The sequence below is a fragment of the Sceloporus occidentalis genome, unplaced genomic scaffold (assembly GCF_023333645.1).
Source record: "Sceloporus occidentalis isolate IW3139 unplaced genomic scaffold, rSceOcc1.0.p SCAF_3, whole genome shotgun sequence".
Classification (NCBI taxonomy): Eukaryota; Metazoa; Chordata; class Lepidosauria; order Squamata; family Phrynosomatidae; genus Sceloporus; species Sceloporus occidentalis.
In genome coordinates, this window is record NW_028316983.1 from 42,791,574 (window position 1) to 42,807,273 (window position 15,700).

Here is a 15,700-nt window from a genome sequence, read left to right on the forward strand (position 1 = left end):
CCCACTTCTTTCTTTCAGTTAGTCTCAAAGGTGCTACAAGATGTGTCTCTACATTATTATTATTATTATTATTATTATTATTATTATTAAAGTCTAGGAAAGCTCATGCTGCTCACTTCTTTCTTTTAGTGAGTCTCAAAGGTGCTACAAGATCTCTCTAGATATTATTATTAAAGGTTACAAAAGCTCATGCTGCCAACTTCTTTCAGTGAGAGTCTCAAAGGTGCTGCAAGATCTCTCTGGACATTATCATCATCATCATCATCATCCAAGTCTACCAAAGTCTCAGAGATCCTGCAAGATCTCTATTATTATTATTATTATTATTATTATTATTATTATTATTATTATTAAAGTCTAGGAAAGCCCATGCTGTCCACTATCTTTCTTTCATTTAGTGTCATTATTAGAGTTCAGGACAGCTGCTCCTTCCTTCCTTCCTTCCTTCCTTCCTTCCTTCCTTCCTTCCCTGGGTCTCAAGGGAGCTCCAAGAAGACCTCTCATAAAGAAACAAAGGCCCCCCTCCAGGCCCTCCGCGGCCCGTTCCCTCTCCCCTCGGAGTCCCCTCCCAGGATCTCTCATCATCAGGCGCCACCCCCCTCTCTCTGTCTCTCTCCTCCTCCTCCTCCTCCGGCGGGCGGCCATTTTGTGGCGCTGCTCCTTCTCCTCCTCCTCCTCCTTCTCCTCGGTGTCTGGCGCAGGGCTGAGCGCAGGGAGCGGGGCCTGTGTGGCGGCGAGCCCCTTCCTCTCTCTAACCCCTTCCCCATCCCCCAGTACAGGCCTCTCGGTAAGAACCGACCAGCAGCAGCCCCTTCTGGGCTTGCTTTGGCAGAGAAGGGAGGGAGAAAACGCCTGCCTGCCTTCCTTCCTTCCTTCCTTCCATTGACGGAGGAGACACAAAAGGCTCGAGGGCGGGGAGTAGTAGGCCTCTGAGTGGAAGGGGAGCCTGAGAGAAGGCTAGGCCTGCTTAGGCCCCGCGCCTGCATTGCTCTGCTGCAGAGGCCTTTGGGGCCATTTTGGGGTTCTAGCCCCCCTTTTTCCTTTTTGGGGGCAGGTGAGTATCATCGGACTCTTCCACAGCTGGCCAGCATTGTGCGGCTTCTGGGAGAGAGCGAGAGGACGCACTGGGAGCCATGAACCCACAGGGAGCCTTGGCTGCCGGGATCCTCTGCACCCACTGGCAGCAGCAGCACGGATGCTGCATCCGCACTGCGGGGATAATCCGGCTTGAGACTGCCTTAACTGCCCCGGCTCAGTGCTAAGGAATCCTGGGAACTGTAGTTTATTGGGGCAGCAGAGCTCTCTCTCGACAGAGAAGACTAAATGTGGAAGTGGAGAAACTGGAGCCATGTGTCCAGAGGAGGGCGACTAAAATGGTGAAGGGTCTGGAAACCATGAAGCCCTATGAGGAACGACTTAAAGAGCTGGGGATGTTTAGCCTGGAGAAGAGAAGGTTAAGAGATGATATGATAGCCCTGTTTAAATACTTGAAGGGATGTCATATTGAGGAGGGAGCAAGCTTGTTTTCTGCTGCTCCAGAGACTAGGACCCATTGGAGCAATGAATGCAAGCTACAGGAAAAGAGATTCCAGCTCAACATTAGCAGGAACTTCCTGACAGTCAAGGCTGTTGGACAGTGGAACAAACTCCTTCCTCGGAGTGTAGTGGAGTCTCCCTCCTTGGAGGTCTTCAAGCAGAGGCTGGATGGCCATCTGTCGCAGGGGATGCTTTGATTGGGAGTTCCTGCATGGCAGAATGGGCTTGGACTGGATGGCCCTTGCGGTCTCTTCCAACTCTATGATTCTGTGAAGTCAAAGGCTCTCATGGCCGGCATCCATAGTTTTTTGTGGTTTTTTTCAGGCTATGTGGCCAAGTTCTAGGAGAGTTTATTCCTGATGTTTCGTTGGCATCTTCAAAGGATGCTACCCAGGGTCACACAGTATATATACACCCAACTCACTTCCATGCCAGCATTCTCTGAAGATGCCAGCCACAGATGCAGGCGAAACGTCAGGAATAAACTCTTCTAGAACATGGCCAAATTGCCCAAAAAAACCACAAAAAACTAAAGACTAAATGTCTCACAAAACTACAGTTCCCAGAATTCCCTAGCATGGAGCCAGGGCAGTTAAAGATTGGCATCGCATTAAAACAACAAAAGTAAATATTTAGTCAATTGGCAAATCTAATTTCTACTCTGCCTTTGCTCGATAGTGTCACTTGTATCAATGGAGGTCCAAAATACGCTACAGTTCCCAGAATCCCCTAGCATTGAGCCAGGGCAGTTCAAGCCGTCTCAAACTGGATTATTTCTGCAGTGCAGATGCAGCCAGTGCCATGCCTTGGTTGTGAGGCGTTGTCCTCCAATTCAGTTTTGCCTTTGCGCTGTTCTAAGTGATCTTTCACTGAATGGGCAGGAACAACGCTAGTTTGGATTCAGGATTTTGGGATTGCTGTTTTTCTAGTCTTATCTTGCCATAAGGGTTTTTGTTTTATTTATTTTATGTGTTTTTGGCATATGTGTGTGTGTGTGTTGTGAATGATCCAAGTGTTCATTTGGTGTGTTTTAAATGCAAGATGGACGCTTCTGGGTGCAGCAGAAATGAAATCAGGCGTCATGAAGAAGATCTGTTTGTGAAGCTGGCTTTCAGGTTGGTGGTGAGTTAGAGAGAGAAAAGATGTAAAGGATTGCCCTGGTTTACTTGCTTACAGTTCTTTAAATATTCTGGAATGGCTCTCTTCACTGAATTAGAAGAGAAAAAACCATATGCTGTTGGGAGAATTCAAAGATACAGCGGTGTTAGTCTGTAAAATCGGTATGGCAGTTCCTTAAATATTCTTGAATTGATCTGTTCACTGAATTAAATGAGGAAGACCATATGCTGTTGGTAGAATTCAAAGACATAGCATTATTAGTCTGTAAAATCAGTATTTAAAGAAACCTTGCAGTACCTTTGAGACTCACTGAAAGAAAGAAGTTGGCAGAATGAGCTTTCCTAGACTTAAGTCTGCTTCCTCAGATGCATTTGGCGAGGGCCTTGGCAAATTGTGCTGAATTCAGTGTCTTGTGTTGAAGACTGGCTCTGTTTATGCGCTGTGTTTGTTCTGTTCTTTAAAGCACTGGCCTGCTTTAAAGATTGACATTGATGAGGCTATTTGGCTGTTTGGCTTTGAAGAATAGAAATTTCTTTGGTACAGTTGATACTATCCAGAGAACACATAGTAGAAATTAATTTTGCTAATTGACTGTAGAATGACTAAGCCTGTTGATATAAGTTCTCTTCAAAGGTTTTTTGCAGCCAAGAAGTTGTTTTAGAAAAGATGTTGGTGTTGTCTGTTACCTTTAGCTCTTCCACTGTGAATTTTCATAATTTAGCATGCCTTCCCAGCCCTTTCTCTTGCTTTGGTGTAAGGAAGTGTAAACTTGTGGTCTTGATAGCAATTGTTCAACAGTAACTATTATGTTGGTGCTTACGTTGAGAGCTTATCTTACCTTCTGCAGAGGAATGTTCTGTGTATTTCATTTATCCAAGGATTTACCCTAGATTTCATAGGATGTTGATGCATGTTTCAGAATTCAATCATTTTGAGAAAGTTGTTTCATTCAGTGATCAAGAACAGAAGCAAATGAACAATGCAAAAAACCTCAATATTTATGCTAGCATGTTTTTTTAATGGCTTTGATTTGTATCCTATTCCATAATATGTTACTTGGAATTATACATGGAGTATAAAACATGAAATATAGAGATGTGGAGAAAACTGAGTGTGTTCACATTCTATTCAGCTGAAAGATCAGTAAGAGGATAGTGTTGGGAAACATTTCTAGGTTAGTGTGGCTTCTTCTGTAATGCCTTTGTAGAAAATCTGTGATTTATGCAGAATCAAAGGAAATAATCTTTAGAATAGTGTCAAATTGTCCACCAAGAAAGTGGTTTTCAGTTAAACAGAGTGTTGTAAACTGATTGAGACCTGGTGAAATTAGGCCAATGCCGGTAAATTCCTATAGAAATCAATATGTGTACCCTGAATTGTTTTTAGCAGCTGACTAGTTTAGAAAGCCACTAAGCAGTCAGATTTTGGTCATTGTACACTTTTGTTGTTCAGACTGATGTATTGATAAAATTCTTCATTGGATTTTTTTTATTTTTTGGGATGTTTATTGTTGGGATCTGCTTTGGAAGCTTTGTTTTGGTAAATGATGATAGTCAGCAAACCCTTGGTTTAAGTTAAGTATAACTATAGATATTATTTGTCCACAACAATAGAATAGAGCTAGGATGATGTGCAAAAATATGACATTGTGTATCAGGCTGTCCATGGGGCTTGTGGTCAGCTTAGTGTTCCTTGTTTTTGTTTCTCTAAATGGGAGATAATTTTAGGACTTGTAATTTTGGATTCCCAGATAATTTTAGAATTGTATGTATTGAAGTACTCATTTATAAACTTCCTTAATATTGGACAGCTGATTATGCTGATTGTCCCAGTGTTTAGAAAATCAGATTGTCATGTGTGGAACTGGTTTTGGGTCATGCCAGTGGCTTTTGCAACTCTGAAATTAAATGATGTGCCAAACATTCTCACAGTAAAGTAAGCAGAAGTGAATAAAGTAAATAAAAGTGTGTTGCAAAGTATTTGGAGTTTAATTTGATTTCAGCAAATGTGGCAGCAATTCATAAATGTGTTTGGTTCTTTAAAGTACATTTTCATTAAGTGAGCTCAGTAGAATTAGAGATGTTGCCTTGTTCAAAACAATTACGTCTCTTTTTCTAATAGAAAAAAAATAAATGCACTGTTTCTGAAATCGGTAGTATCTGGAGACTACAATTAGAATTTCTGTAATGAATGTGTATTTTATTGCTTTATAATAATAATTCTCATGGTGATGCTTTGGTTTAAAATAAACATTAATTTCTGTTATCAAAGTATGTGTTCTAAATGAACGAGACAAAATTGTCTTACACTCTCGTTAAATTTGTGGTTGCTGTGTGTTGGAGTGCCTTATGATGGTCTTGGCCCCAAACTTTCATAATACACAGTTCATTGTGGACTGTTGACTCTAGTTGTTTGTTGCCTGCATTGATTTTTGCCTCCATTTATTCTTTATTGCAGTCTAAAAGTTGGTTTTAATTGGTTGCCCACAGGATTGACTTGGCTTCTGCTACTTGTTAAGGAAAAAAAACATCTCTTCTTGCAGGTAAGAGATTTTGAAGATGTATTTATGCTTAGACAATAAAATTGGGTATCACTATTCCTATAGGTAGTTTTCAGTATTTAAATTAGTTCTAGAAGCTAAAATTACTGAAGTTATATAGTGATTTTTAATTTTTTTTCCATTTTGAAATGCGGCTGTGATTATTTTTGTCAATATTTCTGTTGACAGAATTCTTAATGATAATGGCTTTTGTCCTGTAGTGATTTTAAAATACCTTTTATTAATAACCGCATATAACAGTTGTGTAGTTGCCAAAGCAGCCATGTAAATTTTTTAAAGAGCCCCCCCCCCCCCCGGTGTTTTTATGTATACCACTCTAGCTGGTTCTTTTTAGCTAAATGGTATCCCATTTGGTGTTTGGATTCACTTTGTTATAACGGTACCTCTGTCTTTTTGTCAGAATTGACTACTAAATATGCTTTTTGCAATTAGATTTGTTCAGAGAGGGTTTGCCATCCTCTGAGGCTGATGGTGATGGGTTTCCATGGCCGAGCAGGGATTTGAGCCCTGATTTCCAGAATACTAATCCAACGTACAAACCATTACACCGCACTGGTTCTTTTTGCTGATCCAAATAAATCTATTTGTATCTCTGATTTATTTAAATCAAATAATGCATATATTACACTAATTATATCCACAACCTGGAAAACTGGAGTACTGTGCTGCTTAGTCTTAACTTTAAAAATGGTTGAAAGTGGCTGTGTACATGCATTTGTACATGTAATTGTGCCATGTCTTTAAAAAGAGTAATCTGACTTTATTCAAGCTAAACCATTTTATGTTTCAATGGGCTTCAGGCTCCTGCTCTTGCTCATCATAGTTTGAATAAGATAGTTTTTATTTATTTTCATATTTTCTATATAGCTGCAAAGTATTTTACTGTACTGTTCTATTTAAAAGGTAGAGTGGGTATCAAAATATAAAACACCAGCAACTATAAAACAACAGCACAGCATACACTTAAATAAAAAAGAACATAGATATATTGAATTAGATCTTCACCACTCATCTGAAAGCAAATAAAGATGAATCCAGGTGGGTGTTTCTCAGCTATTCCACAGTTGTGATACCGTATCAGAAAATGTTCTGTTCCTTAACGTCTGGCCATAATTTCTTCTGTGACATGGATCTAGGCCTCTAAGATTTATCTTAGTGCTTAAGCAGGTTCTTAAAATACACCTGACTATATTATTACAGCAGTGCTAGGGGATACTTCCTATTATCTAAAAACCTGCTTATGACTGCAGAGAAATTTCTGAATATAGATAGTGGTATGTTTTCCTACGTTTACATTGGAGCACTGAACAGAGGAGACTGGAAACACATTAATTTTTGTACTTTGTGAAAATATTGATACCCACACCCCTGGATTAGTTCAGTATTCCAGTTTCCAGATCTGGCACCTCAAAATGTACATTTGGAGGACCCACTTTGTAATTTTACCATATATTTACATGGTGGTAGTGCTGCAGAAGTGGGCCAATAAACCTAACCCACCAGTAAAGTAGATAATGTAACTTGAAACTTAACTACAGGCTAGACAATCAGCTTTGTGATGGGTCTTAAACCTGTAAATTAGTTGTGATGTAGAAGGCTTTTATGGCTGGCATCCATAGTTTTTTGGTGGGTTTTTCGGGCTATGTGGCCATGTTCTAGAAGAGTTTATTCCTTCTAGAACATGGCCACCTAGCCTGAAAACCCACAAAATACTGTAAATCAATTCATAACAAGTGTAGGCTTTTACAAATTGGATAGAATATTTAAATAGGACTTGCTGATAGCATCTATGGCCCCATACAGACAGGCCAAAATAAAGCTGCTTCAAGTCACTTTGGAGGTATGCTGTTTAAATGATGCATGGGTCCTAAGAGTTTGGAAGTTGCTCCAAAGCTGCACTCCAGTCCTTAGGACTGGATCATGGCTTTGGTGCGGCTTCCAGACTCTTAGGACGCATGCATCGTTTGAACAGCATATCTCCAAAGTGACTCGAAGCAGCTTTATTTTGGCCTGTCTGTATGGGGCCTATACTTCTGTAATACCAGTGTTAATAGATAACATGACTCACAGTCCCTTTTTTCTTTATACAAAATTATTTTAGCCTTTTTGTTATCTACAACTGTTTTCTATTGAGTAGGAGTATCTGTTTGGTTTTTGCTACTGAGAATACATTTAAGATTATATTTGGATTCTCTGTGAGATATCTTGAAGATCATGTTTGTTGTCCAAAGACAAACCCTGAGCATTTTAATGTTTCTGGTCCCATCCCTACCTTTTATATAATGTACATATGTAGTAACAGAAGCATGGTGTATATTATTTGTGACAGCCAATACGACATTCTTCTCTGGGTTACTAGAATAAGGTAGATGCATTTTCTACTCACATTAATATACTTTATATGTTATATTTTTATATACAGAAATGGTGACTTTTTTCAAAATAAAATTGCCTTTACTTTGCAAAAAAATTACCATGTGTCCACTGTTCTAAAAAAAATTACATATTTTTCTTTTGTTATTTCTCTGATATATTCATGCTACAGCAGGCAGTAGATACTAGCTTTACAACAGTTGCACATGATAATAGATGAGAATACTTCGTTAAAGCTCATTACATTTAATATTACTGGTACACAAGAACACAAATGAAATGGATTTCTTGCTTAATAGTCTTGTGAGAGCCAACATGGTGTAGTGGTTTGAGCATTGGACTATGACTCTGGAGATCAGGGTTTGATTCACTGCTCAGCAGTGGAAACCCACTGGGTGACCTTAGGTGGTCACACCCTCTCAGCCCCAGAAAGCCTAGTGATCGGGTCACTGTAAGTCAGAAACAACTTGAACGCACACAGCAACATCAACAACAAATGCTGTTCACCTTAAATTATTTCCACTTACTATCGCCTTACCTGGGAGATATATGCATAATTCTCACTGCTATTCTATAATGGTTTTCAATTTTAGTTTTGATGTTTAATAAATGGTGTAATTACCAAGGTCTGACAAATTACTTTTATTATATTGAGTAGGTATTAAAAAGATTTTCTAACTATTTGTCTGTCCCATTGATTACTTGGAAATACAGTGCTCAGTGATTGAAACGCTAAATGTCAGATACCACAGTGAACCCATCCAATACTGTATTTTAGAATCTGTTGTTGCTATTATTTAATTTATTTATGTTCCCCCCCCCCCAGACTGAAACTCAAAGTGGCTTACAAATTTTAGTGATTACAATATAGTTGATGACATAGAAAAAGCCAACATTAAAATAGAATTAAACCATCAACAGTATTAAAACAATTTGAAATATTTGCTTAAACAGGATAAAAAAAGATGGAACAGTGCAATTTTAAAACACTAGGGCACCCCACTTATAATCCTTTCCCCTAAAAACCTTCTAAATAAAAAAGACTTTGACTGCTGGCAGAAAGAGAGAAAAAAAGAATGTCACTTAACGCAATATATTTGGCAGGATTATTATGCAAATTATTTATTATAGAACATCAAGTGAAACATAAATATTCCCAAACTACAGTGTACATGCAATCACAGCTAAGGATTGCCCTTATAATTTCATTTGGCATTTATTATCAACCTTGCCATTGCAATTAATGAAATAACATCTCAAGAAAAGATTGAGAGTACTAATAAAGCCTCTTCAACAACAGTGTTTGTAATGTTGGGAAATTTAGTGTAAGATCTTAACTCTAGAAGACTATGATATCACAAGTTTGTTGACTGTACTAAGGAGCCAACCTGGGTCCCAGTTTGGGAGAAAGGTGGCATATAAAATAATGAATAAATAGATAAAGATTACTTGTTATGTCACAATCCCTTCAGCATCAATTTGAAGAAAAGTGCTTATATTTATTTTCATAATGTGGTTTGAGGATGACTTCCAATATTGCCTCTTAGAGTTAGCTTAGACATTTTAAACTAAGTTTATTTCTAGAATCCTGTGGACTTTGCACTATTTTTATCCATTTCCTTTCTTGTTTTATAATAAGAAAATGTATTTTTGTCAGCTGTAGGGTGCTGAGTGTCCTTTATACTATTCAGTTTTATCTGCTTCTTTGTCTCAGCCTCAATTCATTTTGTAGTTCTCTGCAACCATAAGGAGACTCCCATTGAACAGTTCACATTTAATTGCTTCCTGAATTCTGAAGATTCAAAAGCAATTTTACATGTTCTTGTAGATCCAAAATGCTCTTTATAAGATTATGTAACTTCAAGTCAATGAATGGTTGTAAGACAGTTTTCTTCTCTTTTAAATATTGCATTCCAGTTCCCTTTTCCTATACAGTCCAGCCCTTTTAATCTAGGCACAGTTAAAGCATTGCTGTCTAACTGGATCAGAAACACACCTGGCTGAATTCTAATATTTTCTGGAGTATAAACATTATATAAAAACTGGTTTTACAGGAGTGTGCAGGTTGTATGACTGGTTTTTGGCTGACATCTAAAAAGCAACATGTTCTGCATTGTCTAAAAATTCTAGACTTTACTGTGCCAACAAAATTTCAGCTGCTCAATTCAGAGGCTTCCATGATGGAATTAATGGATTTACAAATGGTATAAAGTACTAGAAGTAGGACTCAAGAAGAGGCAAGGAATTAACTAAAAAAAAATTCAGTTTCTGAATGCCTAAAAGTGTGATCTTGATACCTAAGAATTTTCAAATGGTTCTTACAATCTGTGGTTAGAATGCAAAATTTTGAAGTAAGCTTCCAAAAATCTAGGCTAGTGAATAATATAATCTTTCACAGTCCTGAGCTAAATGGAAGATTGTAGCTTGTCATGTTTGAAGCTCTGACTTAGCGTTCTCTCAATAGATTTGTGTTAACCATCCTGGTTTTTGTACCACTTTGCAACTAGAGTCAAGCTAACAGGCCTTGATGTTTCACATAGAAACCTACTAGACTTGCATAATCTTGCTTCTAATATATTCTGTAAAAATGTCACATAGGTTTACTTATTCAAGATCTTCAGGTATATTTAAACATAATGGTGTCTAGGTTAAGCATATGGTATCATAAATCGTCTGACCTAGCCGTTGCCTTTTCTCATCTGCAGGTGTGTGTGTTTCAACGCAGCATGGCTGTGGTCATCCGCTTACAAGGTCTCCCAATTGTGGCGGGGACTATGGACATTCGCCACTTCTTCTCTGGATTGACCATTCCTGATGGGGGCGTGCATATTGTAGGGGGTGAGCTGGGTGAGGCTTTCATCGTCTTTGCCACTGATGAAGATGCAAGGCTTGGTATGATGCGCACAGGTGGTGCCATTAAAGGGTCCAAAGTAACACTGTTGCTAAGCAGTAAAACAGAAATGCAAAATATGATTGAACTCAGTCGCAGACGCTTTGAAACAGCAAATCTAGATATGCCACCAGCAAATGCTAGCAGGTCTGGGCCACCACCTAGTTCTGGAATAAGTAGCAGGGTCACTCTTCCTACCACAGTTCCTAATTTTAACAGCCCCTCTCCTAGTGTAGTAACTGCAGCTACTTCAGTTCATGAAAGTAACAAAAACATACCAACTTTCTCCACTGCCAGTATGGGAACTGCACCTCCCAATCTGGGTACTACTTTTGGAAATCCCACATTTAGCTCTACTATACCTAGTACAGCATCTCCAATGAACACGGTGCCACCTCCACCAATACCGCCTATCCCAGCTCTGCCATCATTGCCCCCAATACCTTCTATTCCTCCTATACCTGTTCCACCTCCTGTACCTACATTGCCTCCTGTGCCACCTGTTCCTCCTATACCTCCTGTACCTCCTGTGCCACCTATGACACCCCTACCTCCATTATCAGGAATGCCTCCTATGAATCCCCCACCTGTAGCACCTTTGCCTACTGGAATGAATGGGTCAGGAACAGCAATGAATCTGAACAGTAACTTGAATCCATTGTTCATGAATCCCATAAATGCCATTCAGATCAGTTCTCAGAGTGGCGTAAAATCACTTCCCATTAACCCAGATGATTTGTATGTCAGTGTCCATGGAATGCCATTTTCAGCAACAGAATCAGATGTCAAAGACTTTTTTCATGGCCTTCGTGTGGATGCAGTTCATATTCTGAAAGATCATGTAGGACGAAATAATGGAAATGGATTCGTCAAATTTTGCTCTCCTCAAGATACGTTTGAGGCCTTGAAAAGAAACAGAATGCTGATGATTCAGCGCTATGTTGAAGTTAGTCCTGCAACAGAGAGACAGTGGGTGTCTGCAGGAGGCCACATAACATTCAAGCAAACCATGGGTCCTTCTGCACAAAACCATCCTTCTCCTCAGACTCTCTCTATGTCTAAATCTCCCAATGGTCAGAAAAGATCAAGATCCAGATCTCCACATGATCAGGGCTTCTGTGTTTATTTAAAAGGTCTTCCTTTTGAATCTGAGAACAAACACGTAATAGATTTCTTTAAAAAGCTAGATATTGTGGAGGATAGCATTTATATAGCTTATGGACCGAACGGGAAGGCGCTTGGTGAAGGTTTTGTTGAATTTAGAAATGAAACTGACTATAAAGCAGCTTTATGTCACCATAAACAGTACATAGGAAATCGTTTTATTCAAGTTCATCCCATAACAAAAAAGGCAATGCTAGAAAAGATAGAGATGATTCGGAAAAGAATGCAGAATTTCAACTATGATCAGCGAGAGATCATGATGAATACAGAAGGGGAGATGGGCCCCCCCAAACTATGTGCACGCATATCCAATATCCCCTACAACATTACCAAAATGGAAATCCTTCAGTTTCTAGAGGGTCTGGCAGTAGAAGAAAACTCGATACAGATTCTTGTTGATACCAATGGGCAAGGCTTAGGACAAGCACTGGTCCAGTTCAAAACTGAAGAAGATGCACGTAAGTCAGAGCGCCTACATCGAAAGAAGCTGAATGGGAGAGATGTTGTGCTAAGATTGATTTCCACTGAAGAAATGAAAGAAATTGAAAGAAATCCTCCCCCTCAAGGGAAAAAAATATTAAAAATGCCATTGCCAGGCAGTACAGCAGTGCCAGGAGTACAGAATGCTGGTGGGGATGAACATTCTTTCATAGGTGGTAGTTCAAAAGATGCAAGTGGTGGTCCACCTTTTCATTTTCCCAGTAATTTCAGTGGGTCAAATGCATTTGGACCCCCTCTGCCGCCTCCAGGTATAGGGGGAGGTGGCTTTGGTGATTCTAGACCAGGAATGCCTTCTGTTGGAAATAGTGGTTTGCCTGGTTTGCCTGGTTCAGGAATAGATGCCCCAGGTTTTGCAGGTGGACCTAATAATTTAACTGGGCCATCCGGTTTTGGCAGTGGCCCTCAGAACTTTGGAAATGGCCCTGGTAATTTAACTGGTCCTCCTAGCTTTGGAAGTGGACCTCCAAATCTGGGTGGTGGACTTGGACACTTAAGTGGACCTCCGGGGTTTGGACCTGGGCCTGGAAACCTTCATATTGCAGGTCCACCTGGTTTTGGAGCTGGCTCTGGAAAGCCAGGGCCAACTGTCATTAAAGTTCAGAATATGCCCTTTACTGTATCAGTGGATGAAATTTTGGATTTCTTCTATGGTTATCAAGTAATTCCAGGTTCAGTGTGTTTAAAATATAATGAAAAAGGTATGCCCACAGGTGAAGCAATGGTTGCATTTGAATCTCGTGATGAAGCAATGGCAGCTGTTGTTGATCTGAATGACAGACCAATAGGTTCAAGAAAAGTGAAGCTTGTTCTAGGGTAGTTGGTGTATAAGATGTTGTAGAATAGATACTAGTGCTGTAATTTATGCATTCAGACTTTTTTTCTAATAGCTCCAGGTTAGAACTTGTAAATTGTTTAAATTTCAAATTTGTTTTGATAAGACTGAGAATACTGGTTTAACTGTGTACAGAGCAATCACTGCAAAGATAAATGTGCAGTTGTTCTACAAGTACACATACATGGAGAAGAAGGATTCTCTCACCGATAGAAGAGGTTTGCTGATGTTGAATTGGCCATGAGATGTTCATCACGGTGTCTAGATTGGTTTTATGAAATATTGGATGAGGAAAACTGTCTTGATGAAGTTAGTGATCTCTTAGTGGGTGCTATTGCAAGCCATTGTAAAATAGAAAGTAGCTATTCATAGAGTTGGTTAAAAGCTGGCTGGATTTTTTGTTTACATGTCAGTTTTTTTTTGTTTTTTGTTTTGAAGTCTTGATTTTACTTTGCATCTGAATAAAGTCTAAGTATACAGATTGTTTATGTACCCTTTTCCTTCAAAGATACTTGGTGTATGGACAGTGAAATTATGCATATTAAGAAACATTTAGGCAGTTTTTCTATATATGAACAGAACAATCTGTAAAATTCCAGGCTTTTGTGGAATAATTTTAGTTCTTATTGCAACTGATTGTATAGAATAAGATTTTTTGCCATAAGTGCAGGTAACCTTGTTTATTCTGAATCTTTACTAACTGTATGCTAAAAATGGAATACATGGAGGTGCCATACAATGCCACAACTTGAAAATATTACTGTTTGATTAGATGGATTTGTTAGGATTGTATGTTACAGTTGGGATATGATACTCATTCCTTGGTTTTTGTACACTATGTGTTGTGTATGCTTTTGAACCACACTCTTATGGAACCTCCTGGTTTTAATAAGTGAACACAAGGGACTGATGCAAAGTGTTAATGTTAACAATCATTTGTGTTACTATGATTTTATGAAAACTTGTGAATTATTACTGTGGATCACTTAAGAAATTAAAGCTTTGAAAACATCTCCCAACCCATTTTGATTTCTTAAGGTCTTTCCCGTTCTAAAATTTGTGTAGAATATTCACTTTATTTAGAAGAGTTCTTTTAGGAAGGCGGAAAAATGAAGTGATACAGAAAATCAAAGTAGAATTTTTGACTGTCAGTAATTAGATTTTCATAAACAAGAAGATTTGATGAGTTATGTGACACCCCACACATCACTGTAAATTGAACAACTTATAAGATACTGTTCCCGCTTAAAGTAAAATAGTATCCATTTAAGTTTTGTATGATGGAAGATTAATGTCCACAGCCTGGCATAATATAATATAATGCAAGTGGCAACTATTCTGTTAATCCAGTATGAAAGATGGATGTTGAAAAAAATCTCTTAATGTGACATCATGAGAGGATTTTGCAGTACAGTAATTGTTTGAAGGACACTGTGAAGGTGTTGCAATGAAGAGGTGGCTGTATTACATATTATTTTGTAATTCATGGATTTGAAACTGTTTTGACAGGAACTGAGATGGTGCACTCCTGAAAAATGACATGATTGTACACAATGTTAAAATTACTAAGCCTCCTGTTAATAAAACTGTTTTTGAATATTTGTGCTATCTATTTTTAATTGTCTGGTGTGTTTCAACAGCAGACTATTTTTGTGGCCAATAAAAGTTGTGATTTGGAGAAAATGACCTATTCAGGAAAATAATGGTTTGTGCTCTTACTTCTAAAGTTTTATTCCTTAATTATTGAGTAGTTTGAAATATTTCAATTGTTTGGTTATTTTGCTGCTTTACTGGAAAGATAAAAATATTGTTTTTCATCCAGATTTCACAGATGGCACATAGAACCAGAGAAAGCTTTTAATGGAGGGAATGGGCAGGGATACATTCTTCACCTTTTCTCACTGCATCCCCTTCCATCCCTCTCCTGCTGCTCTGGAAAGCCCTTTATTCCTCCAGAGCAGCCTTTTGATAGGCACAGAGGTGCAGGTGGAAAAAAGAAAGACCACATTCCCCACTCCCCATGCCTTGGTTCAGGTGTAAATATGCTAACTAAGCATTACTCCTAAGTGTTAAGTGCCAGTCTCCTGGAAAGTGAAACTATAGGATTGGATTAAAGAGTTCTGTTACTTAAAGGCACTGATCCACTCACAGAATGTTTCTTCTCTGAGCAGAAGAGAAGTTTTGGTTCCAACTAATGTTTCATTTGAAGAATTGATAGAATGGAGGGGGGATTTGTTTTAAGAGTTGAGTAACTCTTTAAATCTTGAAAAGAAGCAAGCATTGCTTTTCTTGGTGTGAAATGCATATAATGGTTATGTGAAGCTTCTTTATTTTGTTGTTTGAGTTGAGATGGTTAGTATCTTTCTGAAAATACTCTAGAAAATATCATAGTACTTTTGTATACACATTTCCCCAGATTGTTCTGTAAATTGTATTGGAAATCTCACCTGATCTTTAGTCTATGTGGACCGGTAGTTTTTAAGATTTCAAAAAGGTTGTTTATTTAATTTATATCCTATCTTTCTCCCATTGTGGGCCCAAGGCAGCTTACAGCATAGCTTGAAATATGTCACAGTATTTTTCAATAGAATTTTCAGATGCACACAATATATTAGAAAATCTAGCTTGCTTGTTCTTCCTTACTCCCTCCTTCCCGTTTTTTTCTTTAACAGTATAGTGGCTAAAATGAAATGGGAGCCTGTGTTTAAAGTTTGTTGAAGTGAAA

The 15,700-nt window shown here is 38.5% G+C and overlaps 2 protein-coding genes across 6 annotated transcripts in view; both read left to right on the forward strand.

Moving 5' to 3' along the window:
* The first annotated feature begins 701 nt into the window (after nt 1–701).
* Nucleotides 702–14,572, forward strand: RBM12 (RNA binding motif protein 12). The gene is made up of 3 exons (XM_089514194.1): nt 702–787; nt 5,113–5,197; nt 10,294–14,572. The coding sequence occupies exon 3, from the start codon at nt 10,315–10,317 to the stop codon at nt 12,958–12,960; it is 2,646 nt and encodes an 881-aa protein (XP_089370320.1). The 5' UTR covers nt 702–787; nt 5,113–5,197; nt 10,294–10,314; the 3' UTR covers nt 12,961–14,572.
* The window catches only part of CPNE1 (copine 1), a 66,556-nt gene continuing 51,574 nt past the window's right edge, over nt 719–15,700 (forward strand). For 4 of the 5 annotated variants that reach the window (XR_016280396.1, XM_089514197.1, XM_089514195.1 and 1 more), the window contains exon 1: nt 10,353–10,435. The gene's annotated coding sequence lies outside the window, so the exon portion shown is untranslated. Of the gene's footprint in view, nt 788–10,352; nt 10,436–15,700 lie in introns of those variants that run through there. The other variant, XM_089514196.1, reaches the window with a different exon arrangement.

What these genes read in the sequence shown, in the direction of transcription:
- RBM12 (XM_089514194.1), top strand. Translation starts at nt 10,315, where the DNA reads ATGGCTGTGGTCATCCGCTTACAAGGTCTCCCAATTGTGGCGGGGACT.